This window comes from Dendrobates tinctorius, unplaced genomic scaffold (genome assembly GCF_039654945.1).
Source record: "Dendrobates tinctorius isolate UK_male_01 unplaced genomic scaffold, ASM3965494v1 ptg000056l, whole genome shotgun sequence".
NCBI classification, from domain to species: Eukaryota; Metazoa; Chordata; class Amphibia; order Anura; family Dendrobatidae; genus Dendrobates; species Dendrobates tinctorius.
In genome coordinates, this window is record NW_027361724.1 from 13,235,354 (window position 1) to 13,261,269 (window position 25,916).

At 41.2% G+C, this 25,916-nt stretch overlaps 1 protein-coding gene across 1 annotated transcript in view; it reads right to left on the reverse strand.

Moving 5' to 3' along the window:
* Window positions 1-24,783, reverse strand: part of FRZB (frizzled related protein) — a 47,324-nt gene extending 22,541 nt beyond the window's left edge. Inside the window, exons 1-2 of the mRNA XM_073577501.1 lie at window positions 24,079-24,783; window positions 5,069-5,128 (exon numbers count right to left, since the gene is read on the reverse strand). Of these exons, the coding sequence (XP_073433602.1) occupies window positions 5,069-5,128; window positions 24,079-24,538 (520 nt within the window). The 5' untranslated portion in view covers window positions 24,539-24,783. The remainder of the gene's footprint in view (window positions 1-5,068; window positions 5,129-24,078) is intronic.
* Between the last annotated feature and the right edge of the window lie 1,133 nt (window positions 24,784-25,916).

Here is a 25,916-nt window from a genome sequence, read left to right on the forward strand (position 1 = left end):
CAACAGGCTCAGTTATTTGTGTTTGTACTTTTGACATCTCCGTGAGTTTAACTGAGATTGCTCTGCGCACCTGGGTGGAGTTTAACCCTGTGTGCAATTCCTCCATATTGCTCCTGCCACTACTTAGCAGCGGTTATTTCACCTACTGCACGGTGGACCCCGAGCGGCGAACGCACTTTATTTATATTTTTATTTAGTGCGTTCCGCCGTTCCTAACACCTCCATTGATGGCTGCTTGTGACAGGCCTCCAATCTCAAGATAGATGCAGGTACCATTAGTAGGATCTGCATCTTCTAAACATTTATAGCACCTACTGTAAATATGGCATAAATGTACGAGATTGCTTTAAGTATCTCCTTGTCTAGATGCATATCTTAGAGGGGTTGTCAACTACTGGAAAACCATTTATTAATGGACCCAGGGAGCTTAAAATAATTAAATAATTAATTATACTCCCCTCCCGGACCAATGCCTCACCTCCATACTCAGTGATTCATATCTGCTGGTCTGCTGCTACCAACATCTGGTGGGGACATGCAGGCACTTCAGCTGTCTAGTATGGAGGAATGGTGCTGGTCTAACAGCATGAGTAGTTTTTCACCTCTGTGGGCCAATTTAGTTCCAACCCCTAAAAGCACAGTAAGGATATACCAGCAAACACAAATCTGTAGCAGAAATATCTTTAACTGTAACATACTGTATAGTGTACATTGTCTGAATGCGTGATTCAGAAATCCATGCACATGCTGCAGAAACAGCTCCATTCAGATGTACAGAAATACCGATGCAAATCCTCATACATGTAAATCTATGCTGCAGTTGACATTTTTTTTGCAACGGCTGGTGTTAGAGAGAACTCTGATGGTAATTTAATCCAGATCATGCTTAAATTAATATTAACTGAAGCTCCCTCTGTCAGCCTGTGCCACAGCTGATGTCAACTGGATCTCCCTCTGTCAGCCTGTGCCATAGCTGTTGTCAACTGGAGCTCCTTCTGTCAGCCTGTGCCACAGCTGTCAACTGGAGCTCCTTCTGTCAGCCTGTGCCACAGCTGATGTCAACTGGAGCTCCCTCTGTCAGCCTGTGCCACAGCTGATGTCAACTGGAGCTCCCTCTGTCAGCCTGTGCCACAGCTGATGTCAACTGGAGCTCCTTCTGTCAGCCTGTGCCACAGCTGATGTCAACTGGAGCTCCCTCTGTCAGCCTGTGCCACAGCTGATGTCAACTGGAGCTCCTTCTGTCAGCCTGTGCCACAGCTGATGTCAACTGGAGCTCCCTCTGTCAGCCTGTGCCACAGCTGATGTCAACTGGAGCTCCTTCTGTCAGCCTGTGCCACAGCTGTTGTCAACTGGAGCTCCTTCTATCAACCTGTGCAGAAAAAACCCTGTTTGGGAGAGAAGAACAGACAATTCGCGGCGCCCTAAGTGCGTAAACACAATATTGTAGTCTTTAAAGGGTGCACAATTTTATGCACTCACCTGATAGAAAACTAATATAGCTTTGGATTATGTATCCTCAAAAATCCTTCCTTTTGGGATACTTCTCAGAAGACAGGGCTTGCAGCTTGCCTCGGGTGGATCCAAGTGAAAGAGCCAGGTTCAGGCTCACACAGGATGAGTAAATCAAGGAAAACACATCCAGCCCATAAACGGCAGCGCTTCCCAGGACTCACATCCAAAGATGATATTCCATATTTTTTTATTTCATAGGTTAAAAAAGAGATACAACGCGTTTCGGATACAGTGTATATCCTTCATCAGGTATCATAAAAACACAGTACAAATCCTAAAAGTATAGAATTCAGTTACACTTATATATAGTAGCAACCTTTTATGCCAGTCTCAGAAACTTGATTTAGGGTGTGGACCAAGTTCAGGAACACAGTTCAGGAACACACCCACTGATTGATCCAACCTTGACAACATGGATGCAAGACAGAAAAAAAAAAAAAAAACCCAAAAGGAAAAAAAAAACCCAGAAAAAAAACAAACAAAAAAAAAACGGAAAGAAACGTTTTGGATATATCATCTGGGAACATTATATCCAAATGGATTGAATGATATCATAGAGAGAGTTTGAACGTTGTCTTTTTTTTCTGGGTTTTTTTTTTCCTTTTGGGTTTTTTTTTTTTCTGTCTTGCATCCATGTTGTCAAGGTTGGATCAATCAGTGGGTGTGTTCCTGAACTGTGTTCCTGAACTTGGTCCACACCCTAAATCAAGTTTCTGAGACTGGGATAAAAGGTTGCTACTATATATAAGTGTAACTGAATTCTATACTTTTAGGATTTGTACTGTGTTTTTATGATACCTGATGAAGGATATACACTGTATCTGAAACGCGTTGTATCTCTTTTTTAACCTATGAAATAAAAAAATATGGAATATCATCTTTGGATGTGAGTCCTGGGAAGCGCTGCCGTTTATGGGCTGGATGTGTTTTCCTTGATTTTCTATCAACCTGTGCCACAGCTGATGCCAAATAGAGCTCCCTCTGTCAGCCTGTGCCACAGCTGATGCCAACTGGAGCTCCCTCTGTCAGCATGTGCCACATCTGATGTCAACTGGAGCTCCCTCTGTGAGCCTGTGCCACAGCTGATGTCAACTGGAGCTCCCTCTGTCAACCTGTGCCACAACTAATGTCAACTGGAGCTCCCTCTGGGATCCCCATCCCGAGATAGCGGTTATGGCATCTGGGGACCTAACAATAGCCCTCAGGTCTGTCATAACAGCACACCAGAAAAGGGGGAGACAGGGCGCTTCCAATGCGTAGGTCTGTATGGAAACTAGATGAGTGCACAGCAAGTGTTAGGCTCACCTGATAGGGTTGTGAGAGTCACAACACCTATAATCGCATAAAACAGCTGCAGCAGTCTGCACGAGGTCCAAGGACTTGGTACAAAGAGAAGGCTGGTAGTGCAATAAGAGACTGCGCTGCTGTAGTAGAATTCAAGGTATCTTTATTGCCAACGCGTTTCCTGAGCCAGTCCCAGCTCACTGAACATGCCCTGATGAAGTGAGCTGGGACTGGCTCAGGAAACGCGTTGGCAATAAAGATACCTTGAATTCTACCACAGCAGCGCAGTCTCTTATTGCACTACCAGCCTTCTCTTTATAACAGCACACCAGTTAGTCCTAATTAGTGATGATGAGTGAGCGTGCTTGGATAACGTTTTATACGAACATGCTTGGGTGTTATATCCGAGTATCTTTGGAGTGCTTGAGTAATATGTTCAAGTTTCCATGGCTGCATGTCTCAAAGCTGTTAGACAGCAGCAAAACAGGGACTCGAACATATTATTCGAGTACTCCCAAAACACTCAGATAACACCCGAGCATGGTCAAATAACACGTTATCCCAGCACATTCGCTCATGACTAATCCTAGTTGCTGTTCGGAGGAGCAGGTGGAAATGACTGCATTTAAAACTTTTTGAGAAGTCAAACTTGAGTTTGGGACTAGAAAGAGCCCAAGGCTCATGTGTCACCACACTCATTATCTGAACACAAGAGGTCCCTACAAAACATCTGGATTTCAGGCTAATTAGAGACCAGCTCAGTTCACAAGAAATGTGAGCTCAGCCTATAAATCCAATTATGGTAAACAAAAACAATGAGATCAGTAGAGCAAGATTATATGGCAGGTATTGTATGGAATTGTTTAGGGATGTCAACTGAATAAAGAAGCTGATCATGTAGATCATGTGTAATTATCAGCTTACAAATCAATGATGTCTTTCCGTAATTGATGTTTGCAGAATTGGGATATTACAATTTTGGAGCATACATGTTATAATGCTTCTCTCTATAAATTGACCGTAGGGAGGTTTGCATATCTCTAGAATATAATATTGGTAGACTTATCAGAGATCTAAAGGCACATTGCGCAAATGTAGAAATTGGGGATAGTGCTATGCAAAGTAATTTGTGAGAGCTGCAATTTAAGTATCATTCAAAAGTAATTACAGATGGACTATGTCTTATATATTTGGCAGGCACGTTCATTGCCTGCACATTGGTGGGAGTCTGGGTCCTGACACCCCCACTGATCGTTCAATAGACCCATGAACAGTAAGGTGTCTACGCAAGCACACAGAGCAGGGGTCCCGATTCAATAGAAAGCATAGGCTCTGTGTATTGAGATCGGGGGAGTCTCAGGACCTGGACCTACACCAATCTGCAGGAATTTAAAGTGCCTGCCTAATATGGAAAAACATTCAAAGATTAGTTACTCTTTAATCTTTTTCATTGATGTCTTCTGACTCCACAATAACTTCTTAAAGTTACATTTACAGAGTAGTAGCTTTTGTTCATGGACGTGTAGTGGCCACTGCGGAATGCTGCAGAACAGATACAATTCTCTTGAATAGGAGCTGTTCTTCGGTTCCCAACAGTAACTGCTACACATTCAATAGAGCTGTGAATCTTTGTTCCTTTCAATGTGTTTACATCACAACCACCACCAGCGATTTAAACATTGATGGCTGTGTGTGGAGTTATTTAGAGGGCACACCGAATTTACATTGTTATACAAGCCGTACACTGACTAATTTACATTGTAACAAAGTGTCAGATCTTCAGTGCTGTCCCATGAAAACATACAATAAAATATTTGCAAAAATGTGAGGGGTGTACTCACTTTTGTGAGATACTGTATATACCAGCTTGGGTAACATATATAGTAGGATACTAGGATGGAGGTCATATATACCAGGATGGGTGACATTTCTACACAATAGGGGAGGTGGTGCAACTTGAGGGTCCTTATAGGATTTGAAACACTACAAGGGCCCATACATCTGATCAGCATGCTGGGTCGGATGGGGTGGGGGGGAGTGTAGGGAAAATCAAGGCCCATTTGAACTCTAGTTACGCCATTGCTTGTGCCCATATCTTTGAGAAGCAACTGAATATAGCTGAATCGGTAAACAGTTGCTGAAGGGCACAGAAGGTCATCACAATTGGGAGATGTAAACCAGATGGTGGTGATGACTGAAGTTCTGTGTTTCAGAATCCAGTATAATTAATAAGAGCAATGATAATAGTCTATAATACATCATGGAAACTCACCGCTCACGGCTCCTCCACATTTTCCATTGTTTGAGTCAATTGGAAAGTCCGGCATGGATTCTTAAAATGCAAAAAAAACCAGTGGTCAATAAAATGATGGTCAACAGTCAAAGACTTCTTATCATTTCATGTGTCTTGAGAATGATACTTCACTACTGATCAGGATCAGAGTTGCGTGCACTTGCTACATTGGACACACATACTGTATATACATCATGGGAAACGGTGTTCCTTCATCTAGGTTTTTGGTAAAAGTCATATAACTACGGAGGAATCAAAAGCAGAATCCTCCCTTTAGTCACAGACAACACATGGACTGTAGACTCATGGCATCGGGTGCTGTCAGCGATTTTCACAGACCCATAGATTTGTGTGGGTGACTTTCATCGATGACTCTGATCAAAAACTAACATGTCTACGTGATTTATTTGTGAACGCAAAAACCCCCCCCCCAAAGACATGTGAATTGCACCATACATTATAATGAGTACGTGTTTCATATTGAAAACCATGGATGAAACACGTATGTGAAAAACGAACCTCTGGATGAGATCTTACACTTTTACTAAGCAGATCTATTTGTCAATTTCTCAAAATTTGTCAATGATCATTCAATCCTGTAATTGGATGTTATAAAGCATATTTGCCACATTTACCATTTTTTTCAGCTCGATTTTCAGAGCAGGGGAGTGAGTAACATTTACAAACATCCATATACACTTGGCTTATATAGATCGCTCAGTCAGATGTTCCTGTCTCAGCAATACCAGAAATATACCCCTTGTGTCTCCTGAATAAAAGGCTTGTTATTGGAAGTCTCAGCCATCTGGGTTGTGTTTATTTTATGTCATGTAATAGGATAATTACTGTATAAATGTATAAGATGCAGGAAGCAGATCTCAAGCGTTGAAATGTCCACGTTTTGCAAAAATGACTCACTGTGATTGACAGCACGGTCAATGCAAACATAAATACTCCTATTGACTAAAAGTGCTATGTGCAAACTGGATGTAACGGCATTAACTCAACTTCTGCAGATCAGCAAAGGGAATCTATCAGCAGGTTTTTGCTATGGAATCTGAGAGCAGCATGATGTAGGGGCTGAGAGTCTGATTCCAGCAATATGTCACTTACTGGGCTGCTTGGTGCACTTCTTATAGAATCCCTGTTTTCTCTGCTGTAAATTTAGCAGTTCTCTAAGTGCTGGGCTGTGCATAACCCCGCCCACACCCCTGATGGGCCTGTGCATACTGTACATTTTAAGAAAACTGCCAATCAGTGATATCAAAAGGCGCAATAGGCGCGAAAAGTCACAAAAATGCGCCAAATTGCTGGTGCACTCAAAAATACACAACAGTGAGACTGGAGTGAAATTGCACCAAATTTTGCAACATTTTGAAAAGTGATGAATCATGCTGAAACATCTGGAATCGCTAAACTCTGTGTGAGGATCCATTAAAGTTTCCTTCAAATTGTTTTCATCTATTCACGACAATGACATTGAAAGTATGGCCCAGCAGCTGGCATTGCCGGAAATGGGTGACAAAACCGGAGCCATTACTTTTCACCAACCAATCTGCAGGATTTTTGTGCATACTGAAAGGGCTGACAGATAACATGTAGGGCCCATTCAGATGTCATTTTGTCTTGTACGAGTGCTGCCTTTCTCATATATAGCACTTGTATCTGACAATCTTTGGATCGTTCACATGTCTGATTTTTTCCTTGGAAAGAGTGGTCTGTAAAAAAGCACAAAGACTTGACAAACCTCCATCCTTTTTTTTTCACCTGACAAAAAAACATACAAAATCCTGACTAAACAGTGATGGTAAAAACTGATACTGACCAAACAGTGATGGTAAAAACTGATACTGACCAAACAGTGATGGTAAAAACTGATACTGACCAAACAGTGATGGTGAAAACTGATACTGACCAAATAGTGATGGTGAAAACTGATACTGACCAAACAGTGATGGTAAAAACTGATACTGACCAAACAGTGATGGTAAAAACTGATACTGACCAAACAGTGATGGTAAAAACTGATACTGACCAAACAGTGATGGTAAAAACTGATACTGACCAAACAGTGATGGTGAAAACTGATACTGACCAAACAGTGATGGTAAAAACTGATACTGACCAAGCCCTGATGACGCTCTGATCAAAAATACTGATCAATTTTCATGACAAAAATCACTGATGTCTGATTGAGCCCATAACGGGGAAATTCATAAAAACTAGTCTTCTTATAATGCTGTATATCTGCCCCCAACCAGACCTGTAAGAGAAGAAAAATAACTTTTATTCTACTCACCTACGAGGGATGTCGCTCTTCTTGGTCCGGCGCCTCCCATCTTCTTACAATCCTACTTCTTGGTTCATGTGGATGACGCATCCCTATGTCACCCACACAGGATCCCCAGCATCGCGCTTCTGCATACGTGTACTTCTCTGTCCTGTTGAGGGAAGAACAAAGTCCTGCAGAGCGCAGGCGCCGGTAAAGGTCAAAGAGCCCCGGCGCCTGCGCACTGCAGGACTTTGTTCTTCCCTCAACAGGACAGAGAAGTACACCTGCTCATGAGCGCGCTGCTGAGGAGACTATGTGGGTGACAGGGACGCGTCATCCACATGAACCAACAATGAGGATAGTGATCGTAAGAAGATGGGAGGTGCTGCCCCAAGACCAGCGACACCCCTCGGATCGGACCGCCCCGCAGGTGAGTATAATAAGTTGTTTTTTGCTTACAGATCAGGTTGGGAGCAGATATACAGCATTATAGAATGCTGTATATCAGCCTTGAAAGGTGGTGGCCGTAACTCGTATTGGCCAAACTTGGTGACGGGTTCCCTTTAAGAGGTACTGTTTCCTACTAGTACTAGTACTAAATTGGTGCATTTTTCGGTCAACCCATGCACCAGACGGGAGTACATCTCAACTGTAATTTGTACCGGCTCCTATTGTGGCCTCAGAAATACTGATGTGAAATTCTGAGGTCAGTGGTCTATATGGAGTAGCAATATCTATGATAATAATGAAGATAATGATGATTCTGTTGCAAGCTTTTCTTCTTAAAGATTTGTACACTCATTTTATGAGTTATGTTCGTATCTATATATATAAGAGGCATCGTGATTACTCGCTAATCCCGCCCCCTGCACAGTAGCTCTGCCCCCACCCCATTACCACACACAATCCCACCCCCACCCCATTACCACACACAATCCCACCCCCACCCCATTACCACACACAATCCCGCCCCCACCACATCACCACACATATTCCCGCCGCCCACCACATCACCACACATAATCCCGCCCCCCACCACATTACCACACATAATCCCGCCCCCCACCACATCACCACACATAATCCCGCCCCCCACCACATCACCACACATAATCCCGCCCCCACCACATCACCACACAAAATCCCGCCCCCACCACATCACCACACATAATCCCGCCCCCCACCACACCACCACACATAATCCCATCCCCCACCACATTACCACACATAATCCCCCCACCACATCACCACACATAGTCCTGTCCCCCACCACATCACCACACATAATCCCGCCCCCCACCACATCATCACACATAATCCCGCCCCCCACCACATCACCACACATAATCCCGCTCCCCACCACATCACCACACATAATCCCGCCCCCCCACCACATCACCACACATAATCCCACCCCCCACCACATTACCACACATAATCCCGCCCCCCCACCACATCACCACACATAATCCCGCCCCCCCACCACACATAATCCTGCCCCCCACATCACCACACATAATCCCACCCCCCACCACGTCACCACACATAATCCCACCCCCCCACCACATTACCACACATAATCCCGCCCCCCACCACATCACCACACATAATCCTGTCCCCCACCACATCACCACATATAATCCCACTCCCCCACCACATTACCACACATAATCCCGCCCCCCCACCACATCACCACACATAATCCCGCCCCCCACCACATCACCACACATAATCCTGCCCCCCCACCACATCACCACACATAATCCCACCCCCTCACCACATCACCACACATAATCCCGACCTTATGTTTCGTTATGAAATTTGTTTAGATGCTGGAATGAATAAAAAGCGCACATCTTACTGAATCCAGTTTGTTTTTGATTTTACACTGTGAATAAAATGTATCATTAGTTTTATTCAGATTTTTAATGATTGCTATTGTTACTAACTTCATTTTAATTTAATTTACCACTTGCGTAAGCGCTATTGAATGTTGTCATTATTTACTTTAGTTTAATCACCAGCAGCGTTAATTAGATAGCAATGAGCATGCTGAGCGTTAGCTGGCTGGAAATAGCTAGTTCTTTCTATAATTCCTTAACGTACTGGTATGTGACAGGATAACAGCAAAAAGAACAGTAATGTATCATTTGCCAATTTTTTATGCCAAGGTTTTTGATGTATTTGGCAGTTTTAACATAATTGCTGCTTGCCAAGCCATGGCTGGTCTTTTTCATAAAATATATGTAGATAGATAGATAGATAGATAGATAGATAGATAGATAGATAGATAGATAGAACTAGTGCCTTGAAAAAGTGTTCTTACCCTGTGAACTTTCCCACATTTTAGGTGTTTGTGTGATATACCAACACTAAGCAGTAAATATTTGTGAAACGTAAAGGAAATGATACATGGTTTTCTAAATATTTTAAAATATAGATCTGAAAATTATCATGTGCATGTATGTTAAACCCCCCGAATGTTTACTTTGTAGGATCACCTTTCGCTGCAATTACTGCTGTAAGTCTTTTGTGCTATGTCTTTACCAGCTTTGGACATCTAGAGGCTGAAATGTTTGCCCATTCTTCTTTGCATTCACACATATGAAAAAGCTTTGATCTAAACCACCCATTGTAGCTCTGGCAACATGATAAGGGAAGTTGTACTGCTGGAAGATGAATCTATGCCCCAGTGTCAAGTCTTTTGCAGCCTCTAATAGGTTTTCCTCCAGATTTGCCCTTAATTTAGCTACATCCGTCCTCCCATCAACTCTGACAGATTCCCTGTCCCTGCTGAAGAAAAGCATTCCCACAACAATATGTTGCCACCACCATGTTTGACAGTGGGGATGATATTTTCAGGGTGATGTCCAGTCGTAGTTTTCCGTAGCTTTTTCCATTTAGGCCAAAGAGTTCTACTTTGGTCATATCTGAGCAGAACACCTTTTTCCACAGGCTAGCTGTGTCCCTTACATCACTTTTTGCAAACTGCAAACAGGATTTCATATGGCTTGCTTTCAAAAAGGACTTTCTTCTTGCCAGTCTTCCATAAAGGCCAGATTTATTTAGCAAACCACTAATAGTTCTCCTGTGGACAAATTCTCCCACCTGAGCTGTTGATCTCTGCAGCTCCTCTAGAGTGACCATAGGCCTCTTGACTGCTTCTCTAGTCAGTGTTCTCCTTGCTTGGGATGTCAGTTTAGGTGGAAAACTAAGTTTTGATTGGTCTGCAGTTTTGAAATAGTTTTTCCATTTTTGGGTGATGGATTGATCAGTGCTCTGTGAGATGTTCACAGGCTGGGATTTTTTTTTTTACAACTTAACTCTGCTGAACTCTTCTCCAACAACTTTATCCCTGACCTGTCTGGTGTGTTCCTTGGTTTTCATGATGCTGCTTGATCTTAAATGTTCACAAACTTCTGGGGCCTTCACAAATCAGCTGTAGTTATACTGAGAATAAATTACACACAGGGAGACTCAGTTTACTAATTATGTGACTTATGGAGGCAATTGGTCACATAGAATTTTAGTTTGGGCTATCAGACTACAGGGGGCTGAATACAAGTGCACGTCACAATTTTCAGATTTATGTTTTTAAAATAATTAGCAAACCAAGTATCATTTCCTTCACAAATACTTACTACTTTGTGTTGGTATAGCAAATAAAATCCCAGTAAAATACATTTAAGTTTGTGTGTGTAACTTGAAAAAATGTGGAAAAGTTTAAAGGGTATAAATACTTTTTCAAGACACTGTAGATAGATAGATAGATAGATAGTAACAAATGAATGAAAATGAAGACGCAAAAATAGTTAAAATTAACTTTGCCCTGGAAGTACAACTGGCTCAAAGTAAACTTTCAGCAATGAGCCATAGACATAATAAAAAATATACAAAAAAAAAAAAATAAAAGAAACACAAAATCCCCTGATTCCAATGTTTTGTTTCGTACCTAGAAGCAAATTTGTAACATTCAAAATCCTTCATTCACTATCCAGCCAAGTAAAATGACCTTTCTTGAGTCCTCCCATTCTTTTCAGAGAGCCTTGTGCACAAAGGCTCTTGGCTGACACTGAATTAGGCTAAATTATCCATCAGAAGTAATTATGCAACAACTGTTTGCCAGACTACTGACAATGTGTAAAGAAACTTCCCATTAGACTTCAAAAGAAGAGTTTCATTAGGATCCTTTATGCTTGTCTTTACTTACTGTCCACCGTGACTACAGCAAAATCCCTTTAAAGACACCTGGCAATGGTACCAGGGGCACATAATCACAAAATTAGCCAAAATGTAAAATCTGCATAGGAAAGGTCTTCTATCCTAGTTGGAAAATGTCGACATTTAATTAATATTTTGCTTTTCGTAAAAATGTCCTCATCACTGTGATATAACATAAGAAGGAATTTTAAGAGATGTTAAAGGGGAAACTCATGCACCTCTGTAAAAAAATTGGAATAAACATCTTTGCAGCACAATAATTTTTTTTCGCTGTCACATGCAAACCTGTGTCACATTGACTAGTAAAGACAAGTTTGGAAAGTAAACTAGCATGGAACAAGAAAATCTAAATTTGAGATATAGGCAGGTACGGTAGTAAATGTATGAAAAAATACTATACTATAAAGTACTTCTTCAAAATAAACAGCACAAAATGTATCACGTGGGCAAAAAAAAGTGATCAAAACTAGCCCAGGCATTTTTGCAAATTTGATGCACAAAGCGACAAAACTGAACCAGACCCACAAAATTGAAAGCTGCAAAAAAGAAACCTGGAAAAAGTTGAAGACAAGACACTATATAAATTTGTTGCAAGTGCACTTTACCTGTCCACTGGTTTATGACATGGACCCAGGGGAACATTGTGTGTTGTGGTTCTCACATTGTGCACATTGTTTTTGTCATGTGCAAGAGCCCCTCCTACAAAAACACTGGTTCAATTTTTTGAACTGTGTTAAAGCCGGTAAAGTAAATGGCTTTAAAGAGTTTTATGTTCTGTTTGATGGACACTCACAATAGGAAACTTAGTGTTTAGTCTTAAGAAAAATACATTTGACACTGGCCCTGTAAGAAACTGGAATAACAATGGCCCTTGTGAATACAGTGAGCGAGGTAGACCGCCCTGTTTGATTTACATGAAGTGAACCAGTTAGTCCTGTTGACCAGCTCTAGACTGCTGAACTAAGAGAGACTGCGGAAAGAGACCCTTCAAGAAAGAAGTGGCCATAGGACAGAGCGACTGGATAGAGACCACATTCTGACAACCATTCTGTGAGATAAGGAATCTCTAGCAAGTGATAAGTGTTATACCCTAAAATGACCTGTAGTGACAGACTACACCAGCCCGACCGATTGCCCTGCATTTGCCTCATGGAAGATTAATATGGCCTGAGTCAATGAGAAGACCTGACTTGTGTCCTACAACTTTTAGAGACAGCTCCCTGACCCTTCAGGTCAGCACCCTGCAACATTATCGCGAGGGCCCAATCATTACCATCACAACCCAAGGTCGTCATGATGACCTCCTGGTCAGCCAACTATGGCAAGCCTATTAGATCATGCTAAGAGCATGGTCTAAAAGGCTTCTGTCAGTGCAGCAGTGACAGGTATAATGCATTGAAATGCTGTTTAAAAAGTTAAAAGTTAAAGTCCCATAGACGGACTAAGCTAAAAAGTAAAAACAAAAGTTAACATATTTTTCACAAATTATAAAACAATAAAAATTAAAAAAATATTAAACCAATAAATAGTTATATTTATGTAGAAAAAAGCAAAAAAAATACACAGATTTGGTATTGCTGAGTCTGGAACAACCAGACTTATAAAACTATCACACTTTTCAACCATGTCAGTGATCACCGTATAAAACAATGTAGCATAAAAACAATGATTTTTCATCATACCACCAAAGAAAAGTGGAATAAAACACAACCAAATAGACAATTATAAATAAAAATGGTATAGCTGACAACAAACTGCAATACGTCAGCGGTGAAATAAAAAAGGTACAGCTCTCAGAATATACCGATGCAAAACAATTCTTTTTTCTGAAATATTGTTTTTAGGTAAAAACAGCAAAACATATCATAAATTACATAAATGTAGTATCGCTGTAATCGTACTGAGCCGAAGAATAAAGCTGTCTTACCACTTTTACCATATGGTGAACGACATTAAAAAAAACAACTAAAAAATATTTCATGAATTGCTGTTTTTTGTTCATTCTGCTTCCCAAATGTCAGAATCGAAAGTGGTCAAAAAATGTAATGTGCCAAAAGTGGTGTAAATAAAATCATCAACTTGTCCCGCAAAAAACAAGCCCTCACATGACTGTCAGTCGAAATATGGAAAATTATAGCTCTCAAAATATGGCGATGCAAAAACTTTATTTTGCCCAAAAAAAGGAGTCTTTTAGTGTGTGACAGCAGCCAAACTTAAAAAAAGATATAAATCTGGCATCTCTATAATTGCACCGACCCGAAGAATAAAGTAGTCTAATGACCTATACCGCACGAGGAATGGAGAAAAAAAAATACAGTATATATATATATATATATATATATATAGACCTGATGTTGATTTGTCCATTCTGCCTCCCAAAAATATCAGTAAAGCTCGGCTCACATTTATCCTGCACTCTGCGCTGAGTGCTTGCACTGAGGTTTCCATGTAAATCTCTTAAATGAGTGGTTCAGACGGAACCCCAGGTGGAAGATTTCATATAATGACGCAGATGAAGGGACTGTGGATTCCGTCTTGCCAATGATCCAGTGTCCATCTTTTTAAGCGTTCATAAAAGTGCGGTCAGCCATAGTTTGCGCACCTCCTAAAAAAAGGACACCGCTGAACAGAGGCCAGACAGAATCCAGAGTATCTCTGCTGCCTCATTATAGTGAGTGGACCCGTCAATCAAATATTTAGAAACAAACCCCAATGTAAAGCGCAGGATAAATCTGATCCAAAATGTTACTTAAATGTTCTCAATAAAAGCTTTAACTAAATCCACAAAAAAGTAAGTTCCCAATCAGGTCTGTCATCTGCTAACTGAAATATAGGGGGCTTCCGCGTTACTCGATAGTTCAAAGGCTCTGGAAAGCGCTGTGGCTCCTTCCCCGAAAACAAAATCTAGCAAATTATGCACTTCCAAATTCAAATGCCTTTCTCCCTTCTGAACCCCAGTGTGCATAAATCACATTTAGAATCCAAATGGTTAGGATTTCTGTAACGATGAGAGTCCGCTTGATTTATAAAGTAGGTGCATGTCTCCAGAAGCACGAGCTGGGCACAATGTACTGGACACTACAATAGCAATTCTGATTCAGCGACACTCACTGCTGCTTGTTTCTGGAAAACACTCATGGAGGAAAAATCATCACTACACCTGTAAATAAATTTCCAGAGGGGTGTCCGTTCCAAAATGGGGTTACTTGATGAGGATTCTGCTCTTCTAGCACTTAGGGACTTTGTATATGGAGTTCACAAACTATATAGTCACATAGTGCTACGTCCCACCTGAGTCTCGCCGTGTGGCTAACCAGTACTGTATAGCCACGTATGAGGTATTGCCACATTCAGTAGAAATTGTGTGACAAATTTTAGTGCTATATTTAGCCATTTCCTTATGTGAAAATGTAAAATTTGGGGGTAAAACTATTTTTTTGTGCTAAAAATGTAATTATTTTTTCTTCACTACCCAATGGTATAAAATTCCATGACACACCCATGGTGTCAATGGGATCACTGCATCCCTAGATTAATTAATTGAGAGGTGTAGTTTGTAAAATGGGGTCACTTATGGGAGGGTTCTTCTGTGGAACCTCAGGGGCTCTTTCAGTGGGTCATGGCACCTGCAAATAATAACAACCAAATCTGCACTAAAATATGGCGGTCTTTCCATTCTGAACTTTCCACCATGCCTAAAAAGTAGTTCCCGATTACATGTAGGATATTGGCACACTCTGGAGAAATTGCAGAACAAACTGTAAGATCTATTTTTTTTCTATTAGCCCTTATAAAAATTGAAACCTTGGGGCTAACACAACATATTAGTGGTAAAAATATAATTTATTCATTCTTCACTGCCAACTGATATAAAATTCTGTGATGCACATGTGCTCTCAACATGCTCACTGCACCCCTATATGAATTTATTGGGGGGGCTGTAGTTTGTGAAATATGGTCACCTATGGAGGATTTCTGCTGTTCTGGTACATCAGGGGCTCTGCCAATGTGACATGGCACCCTCAAACCATTCCACCAAAATCTTGTCCCGGTTCCACCCCTCAGTCTGTCTGGGATGCAGTTACGGACAGCTCAGTCGTCCAATCTGGTACAGGGGCATGCTGAAGCTTTCAGTACTTTGATTGACAGCTCAATTGACCAGTCTTGTGCAGAGGTGTGTTGAGCTGCCAGTGTGTTGATTGACAGCTCGGCTGTCCAATCTGAGACTGGATGGTTGTCTCCTCTCCAGGAGTTTATTGTCCAAGGTGATTGCCAGGCTACTTAACTGGGCTCATACTCCTAGACCTCTGCCAGACATACAATCAGCTACTGTGTGGTTTGTCTCTCTGTGCTTTGTGTTCTATTGGTAGATCTTTCGTTGCCCGACCTTGGACCTCGCTCTGTCCATCCGTCTGTTTAACCCCTTCTGATCTGATCCACTATCCTCCTGGTATTCTGACCTCAGAAAGTTACTTGATTACACGCCTGTCTCTTCCTCCTGTTTATGACGTACCTTCCTGGCTTTTGACCTTGGACTCCTCGACTATCTCATCTCATTGCTCGGTCATGATAAGTGACTCAGCGTCACAAATCTGAACTCCAATATGACTCTCTTAAACTTGAAGTGTTTAAAAGAGGCTCAAATGCCTGAACATATAAACAGCAAGTCGGTTTCCCATAAAAATGAATAGCAAGAAATTTTCTGAGCATTTTGTGAGCACTATTTCCTGCATTTTTAGGAACAAAGCTGCTGAAAAAGACACAGTGTGAACATGCACTAGCTAAACTGAGGAGACAATAAGAGAATTATGGAAATTTATAAAGCTTACAGATTTTATAGCTAAACCTCAGTGAAAATTAAAAATAATCAAATACAATTGAAGAGATTTAAAGAAGACCTATCACTTACTCAAAAAATGTAGTTAAATATTTGGAAAAGTCCTTGAGCTCCCTTAACATTCACACTTGTTCCTTTTGGAGTGCAGAATGTGAAATCTCTGCTTGGAGTGCAAGAGGGCGTTTCTTCAGAGTCTTCTCTGGCACTTTTATCATTCCCTCCCAGATGCTGCTAATCACATCACTAGTCTCAGCGTCTCAGATGCTGCCGAGCTGTGATTGGGAAGGAAGATTGAAAACGCCATAGAAGACTCTGAAGAAATGGCAACTTGGACTCCAAGCAGAAATTTCACAAAAGGAACAACTGTGAATATCTCTACAATGGAGCAACACAGTGCAAAATAGAATAAAGTGTCAGAATCTGGGGAGCTTGGGGATTTTTACAAGCTACTTAAATTTTTGGGGCAAGTGACAGGTCCTCTTTAAAGAGATGTCAGGGGCCTTTACTTGAGGTCAAGTAAGATTCTACTGTCTTGTTATTTACATAGTGATGATCCTCAGAGGAAGCAATCAAATTAGTTACTGTATATCTGTAATGCATCTTTGCTCAGGGGCCCTCTCTAGTAAGGTTTCATACAATTATTACTAATAATTATCATAATAATGACTTGCTACTTTTGTGACTATAAAAAATGGCTAAAGAGTTAAAGAGTGCAACAGATACATTTTGGCATTGGAGAGCAAAACTCAGAGTCACGTGGTACAATACAGGTATGGAGTTGATAATTTAAGAAGAAAGCCACCAGCAAAAGATTAACTGCACTGCTATTTACCAGATGTCCATTACCAATTCTAAACATTTTTAGGGGAATGCTTCTTTAAGCATACATATACTTTGCTCTGACAGATATGTTTAAAAGAAGTCAAACCCATCGTATTTGCAAGAATGGGAGAGAAGAGCAGGAAATAAACACAAACGTTTGGTCTGAGGTCTGAATTGATTTCGGTGTATGGTTTGGGGTTTAAATTTGTTAACTACAGATACAGATTTATTTTTCGAGTAGAATACCCGTCTAATATGCAGTGCAATAGACCAGCCAGATTTTTTTTCTACTGAAACCTTGATATACAGAGTGGGCTGTTTATATGGATACACCTGAATAAAATGGAAATTACAAGTTTATGACCGCTTATAAAATGTGTTCAAAGTGCTGCCCATTGTGTTGGATTGTCAATGCAACCCTCTTCTCCCACTCTTGATACACTGATAGCAACACTGCAGAAGAAATGCTAGTCTAAGGGGTCAGATTCCTTGTAGGAATGCTCGGACCTGACATCCATAGTGTGGTGGTGCACCATCTTGCTGGAAAAACTCAGGGAACGTGCCATCTTCAGTGCATAAAGAGGGCAACACATCATCATGTGGCAATTTCAGATATCCAGTGGCATTGAGGTTTCCATTGATGAAGAATGGCAACCCTATCTTTGTACCACATATACCACACCATACCATCAATTATGGGTGTCAGGTTCGAGCATTCCTACATGAATAGCCTCCTGGAAAGTGGATTGGTCGTCGTGGGCCAGTTGAATTGCCACCAAGGTCTCCAGATCTGACCCCCTTAGACTTTTATCTTTGGATTCATCTGAAGGCAATTGTCTGCAGCATCTGAAACAACGGATGCTGGAAGCATGTGCTAGCATTTCTTCTGTGGTGTTGCTATCAGTGTGTCAAGAGTGGGAAAAGAGGGTTGCATTGACAATCCAACACAATGGGCAGCGCTTTGAACACATTTTATAAGTTGTCATAAACTTGTAAATAACTCATGAAAGAATAAAGTTATGTTAAAACCAAGCACTTTATTGTTTTTCTTGTGAAATTCTCAATAAGTTTGATGTGTTACATGACTCTCTTCCCATTGGAAAAATAAAGTTGTATCCAAAATGGCTGACTTCAAAATGGCCACCATGGTCACCACCCATTTTGAAAAGTTTCCCCCCTCCCATATACTAATGAGCCACAAACAGGAAGTTGATTTCACCACCCATTCCCATTTTATTTAGGTGTATCCATATAAATGGCCCACCCTGTATATATTGTGACGAGTTGACTCACTCGGCTACTTTGAAAACTGACAGATCAGGAATGCTTCTTGTGGTAAAACACCTGCTGGTTTATTAGAGAATAGCATAAACAATAGCAGGGTGGATCAAAATAGACATGGCCTTTCTGGCATAACGGCAAAACAAAGGTAAAATCCAGCAAAGTCCTTACGTTTGCGGGATTCACCTGCTCAAACCACCATATGTCTTCAGCTCCTCCTGGAGCCATTGTCAGATTTTCCTCATCAAAAAAAAAAAAAAATCAGTGGCTGCATATTTAACTCCCCAACCACACCCTTGAGGTGGAGATATGGTGAGTAGGTGTTCCGCCCAACTTTCACCTACTCTCCAAAAACCTAGTCCCTTGTAATGGCTGGTTAACCCCTTCAGCACATAGCATGCTGGAGAGAAATCGGAATTCAGGAGAGAGCATCTGCATTACCGTGTAACTTCTCTGGTCTATGCTCTACGTGGAAACTGAAATCTTGTAGGCCTAAGAACCACCTAGTCAACTGGGCATTCTTACCATTCTTTTCCCTTAACCATCTCAGGGGAGCATGGTCTGATATTAGTTTGAACCTTTGGCCTAGAAGGTAACATTTCACCTGGTTCAGACTGCAGTAGTCATTTCAAAACCACCGCTCATCATCAGGCTTCAGCACGAGGACAATGGGACTCAACCATCCACTTTTTTACTCCTCTATGACACCGAGGTCTAGCATTCTCTTAAACTCATTTGATATTTTCTCCTGGCCAATAGAACCTTTACATTATTCTCTCCTGAGTTTTTCTCTACCCCAAGATGTCCCTACAAAACACGCGAATGGACCATGTCTAAAACCGTCTGCCGATATTATCCTGTAACCAACAGCTGCCCACTAACTCACCTTCCCTCAATTTGGTCACCCGATACAATAAATCACTATTGACTGCAAAGTGTGGGAACCTTGAGTCAGCCCCCGGCTCTTGAGTAACCCTATTATATACGGTAACATTATCAAATGCTACTTTAAGGTAAGGTTTCTAACTTGAGCAGTCCCAAAGTTCTCTTCGGGCACTTCTAACTCATTGAAGTTGCGTTCCTCTGTCACCATCTCATCCCCCTCTCCAGCGAAGACACCTAGGGGAAAGGCCTCCATATTTGATTTTGATGGAGTTTCTTCCCGAGGGATCTGGATTCTGTCCGAGACACTCTGTACAGCACCTTTTTGCCACAAGTTCCAAAATAATGAAAAATCCTGCCCCAGTGTGAAGAAATGAACTAAGTCTTTTACCATCCCAACCTCATGGGACTTAATACCACAGTCTGTTACCATGGCTACTCTGGCCACAGGGTATCCCTTGGCATCTCTGAATAGGCGGCGGATGCCCACAAACTTATCAGGTATTAACTGGTGGAGCAGTGTAGCACTGATTAGGGTCACTAGACTTTCAGAGTCCAAAAGTCCAAGAACCAGTACCCCATTGACTGAAACGGTACATGCCTGTGGCCCCTCGCTGGGTTGACAGTCCACACTGCAGGCCGGATAGGTGTAATAGGAACACCGGCCTAGGCTGCAGTTCAATGGTTCAGGGGATATATGACACCTGGCTTCTACGTGTTCAGGATTGTAATATCACCAACAGACCAAGTCCTTAACAACAGCCTTAGCGGACCCCCTCAGTGGGATTGGGACACCCCCCATTTGTGGGTCTAGATGCCCTCCGTGGTGAGCCCTCCACCCTTTGGGTTTCCCAGTATGGAGAAGTGGCGATGTCTGGTTTCCAGAGGGATTTCTCGACAACCTGCTCTTCCGACCACTGCTCTGGCAGACGTTTCTACCATTCAGCCTCCCCCTTGAAAACAGTCAAAAAGGCTTCCATTCCACATCATCCTTTGGGGTCATCTTTTGCATGGCACGTCTTATCGTTTTCCGGATGTACGAGTCATCACCTGGAGTTAGAGAGGAGGCTGCTGGTCTCCCACGAACGGCCTCTTCAAGGAGTTCCATCTTCCACGTTAGCACCTCCTGCTGCTGTCGCTGCTGCTACTGCTGTTGGAGCTACTGTACCAAAAGTTTGGTTCCTATTGCACCATATGCTGCTGTTGACTTTCCAGCTGCTGCTGCTGCTGTTAGAACTGGACCAGATGCTTGACAAGCTTCTCCATGCTGCTGGATGTCTCGTGCTGGATAGCGGATTTTACCCAGGACATGCAGTTTGTCCATAGCCACTATACGTGCTCCTGGATCGATGCCCGCATTCGAATCTCCTACTGTGATGGGTTGACTCACTCGGCTGCTTGCAGAGGTAGACACAGGAACGCTTCTTGTGGTAAATCACTTGCTGGTTTATTAGACCACAGCATAAACAATAGCAGGGTTGATCAAAATAAACATGGTCTTTCTGGCATAATGGCAAAACAAGAGATAAAGTCCAGCAAAGCTCTAATGTTTGCGACATTCGCCCACTCAGACCACGATATGTCTTCAGCTCCACATGGAGCCACTGTCTCGATATTTTCCTCTCCAAACACACAACACACACAAAAAAAATCAGTAGCTGCACATCTAACTCTGCAACCACACCACTGAGGTGGAGATATGGTGAGTAGGCATCCCGCCCATCTCTCACCTACTCGCCAAAATCCCAGTCCCTTGTAAAGGCTGGTTAGCCTCTTCAGCACATATCTCCCCTCACATACAGTGCCTTGCATATAATATATATATATACGGTGTATATATATATATATATATATATATATATATATATATATATATATATAAAATTTGGGTATGTATCTATATGATATCCGAAGCATGGGAATGCTGTGGTAACTTTGTACATCTTAATGTACACACAAATGTCTACACAATTAAATTTTGGTTTTGCATATTGGTTAGGACAGGAGGCCAATGTTGAATTTTTGAACTAGAGACGATGATTCTTTAGCTTCTATTCTGCAAGAGTTCCTGATTTAGGGATTGTAAATGTGAAATTCTGCTTATTTACATGAAAGTATTCTGACTGTAAGTATGTGGTTCCAAAGCATTTTGACAATACAATGCTTATCATGATCGTAGGCATGACTTTGTGTGTCCATGACCAACTTTAGAAGTTTTTATTATGTGGAATGTTATTATCTGGTGAGATATATATTCCCTACAATTACGTTTATATAAATTTTTGGCAAAAGTAGGGACACTCTCCTTGCAAAACTAAGGAAAAACACTGTATAAGCTTCCACTATTCCAAAATCTCTTTCCCCTATTCTTTACATTATATGACACCTAGCTCTGACATTGTGATCAAGCAACATAGTCTATCACTTGCCATGGGCATCACCTGTTACTTTTTATGTTGGCATGTCCTCTGCTGAGCTATTCCAAGGTCACCTGTTGGGCTTTAATCTCATTGTAAAAATGAACTTTTAATGACTATATCTTTATGTGAAGGCAAAGCATAATAGAATGTTTTACATAAGCATTAGGTCTCATTCAGACATCAATGATTTTTCTGGTATGCAAAAACAGTCTGATATTCATCATTGGTTAATGTGTCCGTTTTTATCATCAGTGTTTTATTAGTGTTTTTTTTCAGAAAATAAATAAATTGCAAAGCTTCTCGTATCCTTTATATGTTAAAAATAGAGAGCACATGGATGGAAATGTGTATTGTCTGTGATTTTCACAGACCCATAGACTTGTATAGATGATTTTGATGCGTGACTCGGATAAAAAAAACCCCAGACATTTCTCCTTTTTTTTCAGGATCATTTTGTCCACAAAAAATAAAGAGGTGTATAGCTCTATTGAATGTAAGGCTAGGGCTGCATAGTGACTATGGACACGACACCTGTCGCAAAACCAAAGTTCGCCAAGTGTCGCTGCTACATCGCAGCGCAATTCAAATGAATTGGGTCACACTGTGATCTCTAAAATATTGTGACTGTGACAAGCAAATTACAAAAACTCTGACGTGGTTCAACTTCTCGTCACTTGCTTGTCACAGTACCCTCGGGGTTGCAACAAGACCCCATTCACTTGTTTTGTGCTGCAATGTAGCAGCGACACCTAGCAAACTTTGGTCGCGCGTCAGGTGTCACTGCCAAAGTCGCCGCGTAGCTCCAGCCTTATGGGTACACGTTCTATTTGTAAAGGACAGGGATAAAACACAACATGAGATTCATGGATGTTTGAATGAGCTCTTACACTGACAATTATAAGGAAAGACTATGAACTATAATAGACTTCTCAGAGTCATAAAAGTCAACAAATACACTCAGTGATATAAAGATATGTCAGCAATTCAAGGGGGATACAGCAAAATACAGAACACACTATATAGTTAGGTGTTCATCACTACAGTGATGTAATCAGTTTAAAATAGTGACATCATTGCTCTGTCCTCTGACACCCAATATGCAATCTTAGTCGGGTTTGATGATTTGACTAAGTTTTATAGTCAGTCATTTCAAGAATTTGTGTAACATAAAAATTTTTTTTTTTTAAATGTACGATATATCAGTTATAAAATGTCTAATTTATTGGCATTTGGCAGTATCAGTCGCCTAATGCATCCGTACGCATTAGACATCAGACGAATCCATCAATACTGGCGAGTTCAGCCTACGTTAGTCTAAGGCCTGTTTCACACATCCGTTTTTTGTGTCCGCCAAATGGATCCGTTTCCATTTTTTGCCGCAAACGGATGCTACCGAATCCGTTTTTTGGATGGATCCGCGGTAGCCGCTAATGCAAGTCTATGGGGAAAAAAAACGGATCGGCCAAAAACATGGCGGATCCGTTTTTTAACGGAAAATGACGGATTTGGACGGATTTCAAAAAACGGAAGTGTGATCCAGGCCTTATGTATGGAGGCCTTTCTAGTGTTCCTGTGTTCTTTATAAAAGAGCCGCTGTCAGACTCCTCCAGCAGATGTTTATCTCCTTGAAAAAAAAAGGACTGACCATTGGAAATTCAACAGGCAGAATCCTTCTTTTCCCCTACATCGTCTATGGGGGAGAGTTGAACAATACCCATATACATTAGACTGTCAGGCAATCCAGTTTATATCGGAGGGTTCTAGCAATTTTTGTCTAATGTGTATGGGGGCCCTAAGAGAAAAGCTGATTATACACTTCAAGATTTGACAATGAACAGTAGAGTTCACAATAACTTTTCACATTCAGGTGAAAAGGATTAAAAATCATTCCTACTCCTGCAAAAATTTGGAGCTTAGCAACTGATTCACATGAAACATTTTTGACCTTGAAAATTGTAGCAAAACTAATAATTTAATTACTGATTGATGGATTAAGTTTCATCAGTCAGAACCAATCTTTTTGGATTCATATTCACAATTTATCAATCTACCAACTGATCACGGACCATCTTTTGCCAATATTAATATTTGTCTACCTGTTTAGATGCTCTTACAAGGTTTAAGGAAATATCTAGAGCATTTGCAATAATTTGAACTTTGTAAATGTTGACCCGATTACCCATTTGCTACTTTTTCCTTCCTACAATGACAAATGTAAAACAATAGTAGGTATATACGAAAAAGTACAACTTACCGGTTCCTTGTTCCACTGTGATAATTGCCTCTGGAGAAATGCAGACTCCTCTGTCATAGACCGGTAGCTCTTCACATGCCAGGCTCTCTGGCCATGTATGCCTATACTTTATGAGAATAGGTTCACAGCCTGTTCTTGCCCTCTCACAAACTGATTTACATGGCTTAATAGGCTCATGCTGGAAATCAATGGTGCATATAGGGGCATACATGGCACAAAGAAAGAACAGGAGGTCATGACTGCATTCAGTGGCCAATAAGCCCTCAAACTGCTCAATGGCCAATATAGCATTGGCTTGGGTGCTGTGATGCAGATGGTTGGGCATCTTAGTCATGTTCCAAGGCATTGACTTGCACATGGGAATCCTTACAGGCTCGCATGATGCACTTTTTGCCCTAGGCAGAGTGATCAAAAGTCCCAAAGCCATTAAAAGGAAATAAAAATTCCCAGAAGGGGACATTCTTAGAGTTACGATGAAGTCAATGTCCAACCAACAAAAAAATTAAATTACATAAAATTTTATAGTAGTGGGAAATAAAAAAGTAAAAAGTGCAAAGGGTATAAAAAATATATATAAATCCTTGAGTACAGAGCTAAGAAGTCAATGCAAAAAAAAGTTAAAATTCATATTATAATAGATCCATTTGGTCGCAGTCTGGTAGAGCTGCAGTGAAAGTGTCTCTTGTTCTTGTCTCCTGGAGCAGAAGTCAGGAGTAAATGTAAGACTAGTCAAACCCCAGCTGCTTTTTACTCCTGTGCCCAGGACTCCTCCTCTCAGATGTCTCCAGCCCTCCCCTGTCTGGGATTTAGGAGGGGGGAAACAATTTTTTTTTTCTCTACAATAGATGCTAAATTCTCAAAAACTTCTTCCTGGCTCACACCTAAACTTCCCAAATCATGGCAATTAATCAAGCAATGCTATGTTTGAAAAATGGATCCCACTTTCTACACCAGATGCAGGAGATTCTGTAAACTAAAAGCCATTAGAAAATCCTTTTTTGTGGACACACAACTACTGCCACTCAGATGTGCAGCTCATTAGCTCAGTGTACCGTATACATTAGGTCACTACTTCTTGCTGACACTTGCCCGCACAAGATGAGCTCTGACGTCTCGGACTCGGTCTGTTCTCATTCCATATGTGCTCATTTTTATTTTGGACATATATTTTATATCTATTTATTGATATGGAAGATCACAACTTTTTGTCACTTTTTATTTAGACTTCATTTTCGGTCATTTTCACAATTACGAAGCTATGGATGACCCTGACCCTCTTCTGCAGGTCATAACTACTATGCCCCATAGTGAGTCAATGATCTTAAAGTCCTCAGAACCAAATAAACGTCACTATTAATTAATGAAGAGTTTTTCAAAGGAAGAACTACATTTAGTTAAATATATAAAGGACAGAGGGCCCCGAAATGCTGAAAAGCTGGCTGCCTTCGGGTGCCCCTTTACACCATCATAGTCCTAACCCTCCATAAAAATCTCCCCCATACACATTCAACAAAAGCTGGCCAAACCGGTTTTTGTTTGGGGTCATATGAATTGGGCGATTATAATGCAATCGTCTGATCCTTTTGTTTTGTGGGGAGATGAACAATTGACCCTGGATTCTGGCAGTGTAAGGAACACAGGAGCTCTCAGCTGAGCTAAGGGGAGTGAGAAGACATAGCTGTGGAATTAATTACAGTTCTGCGGATAGCTACTTATCGTGTATCACCAGCTTAAGAATCAGAATGAATTTCATTTTTAATATCTTCACATCCATTCTTCCATTCTTAAAGGACTGAAAATAGTTATACTGTACACAGAAAAACAGATTCTATATTCTT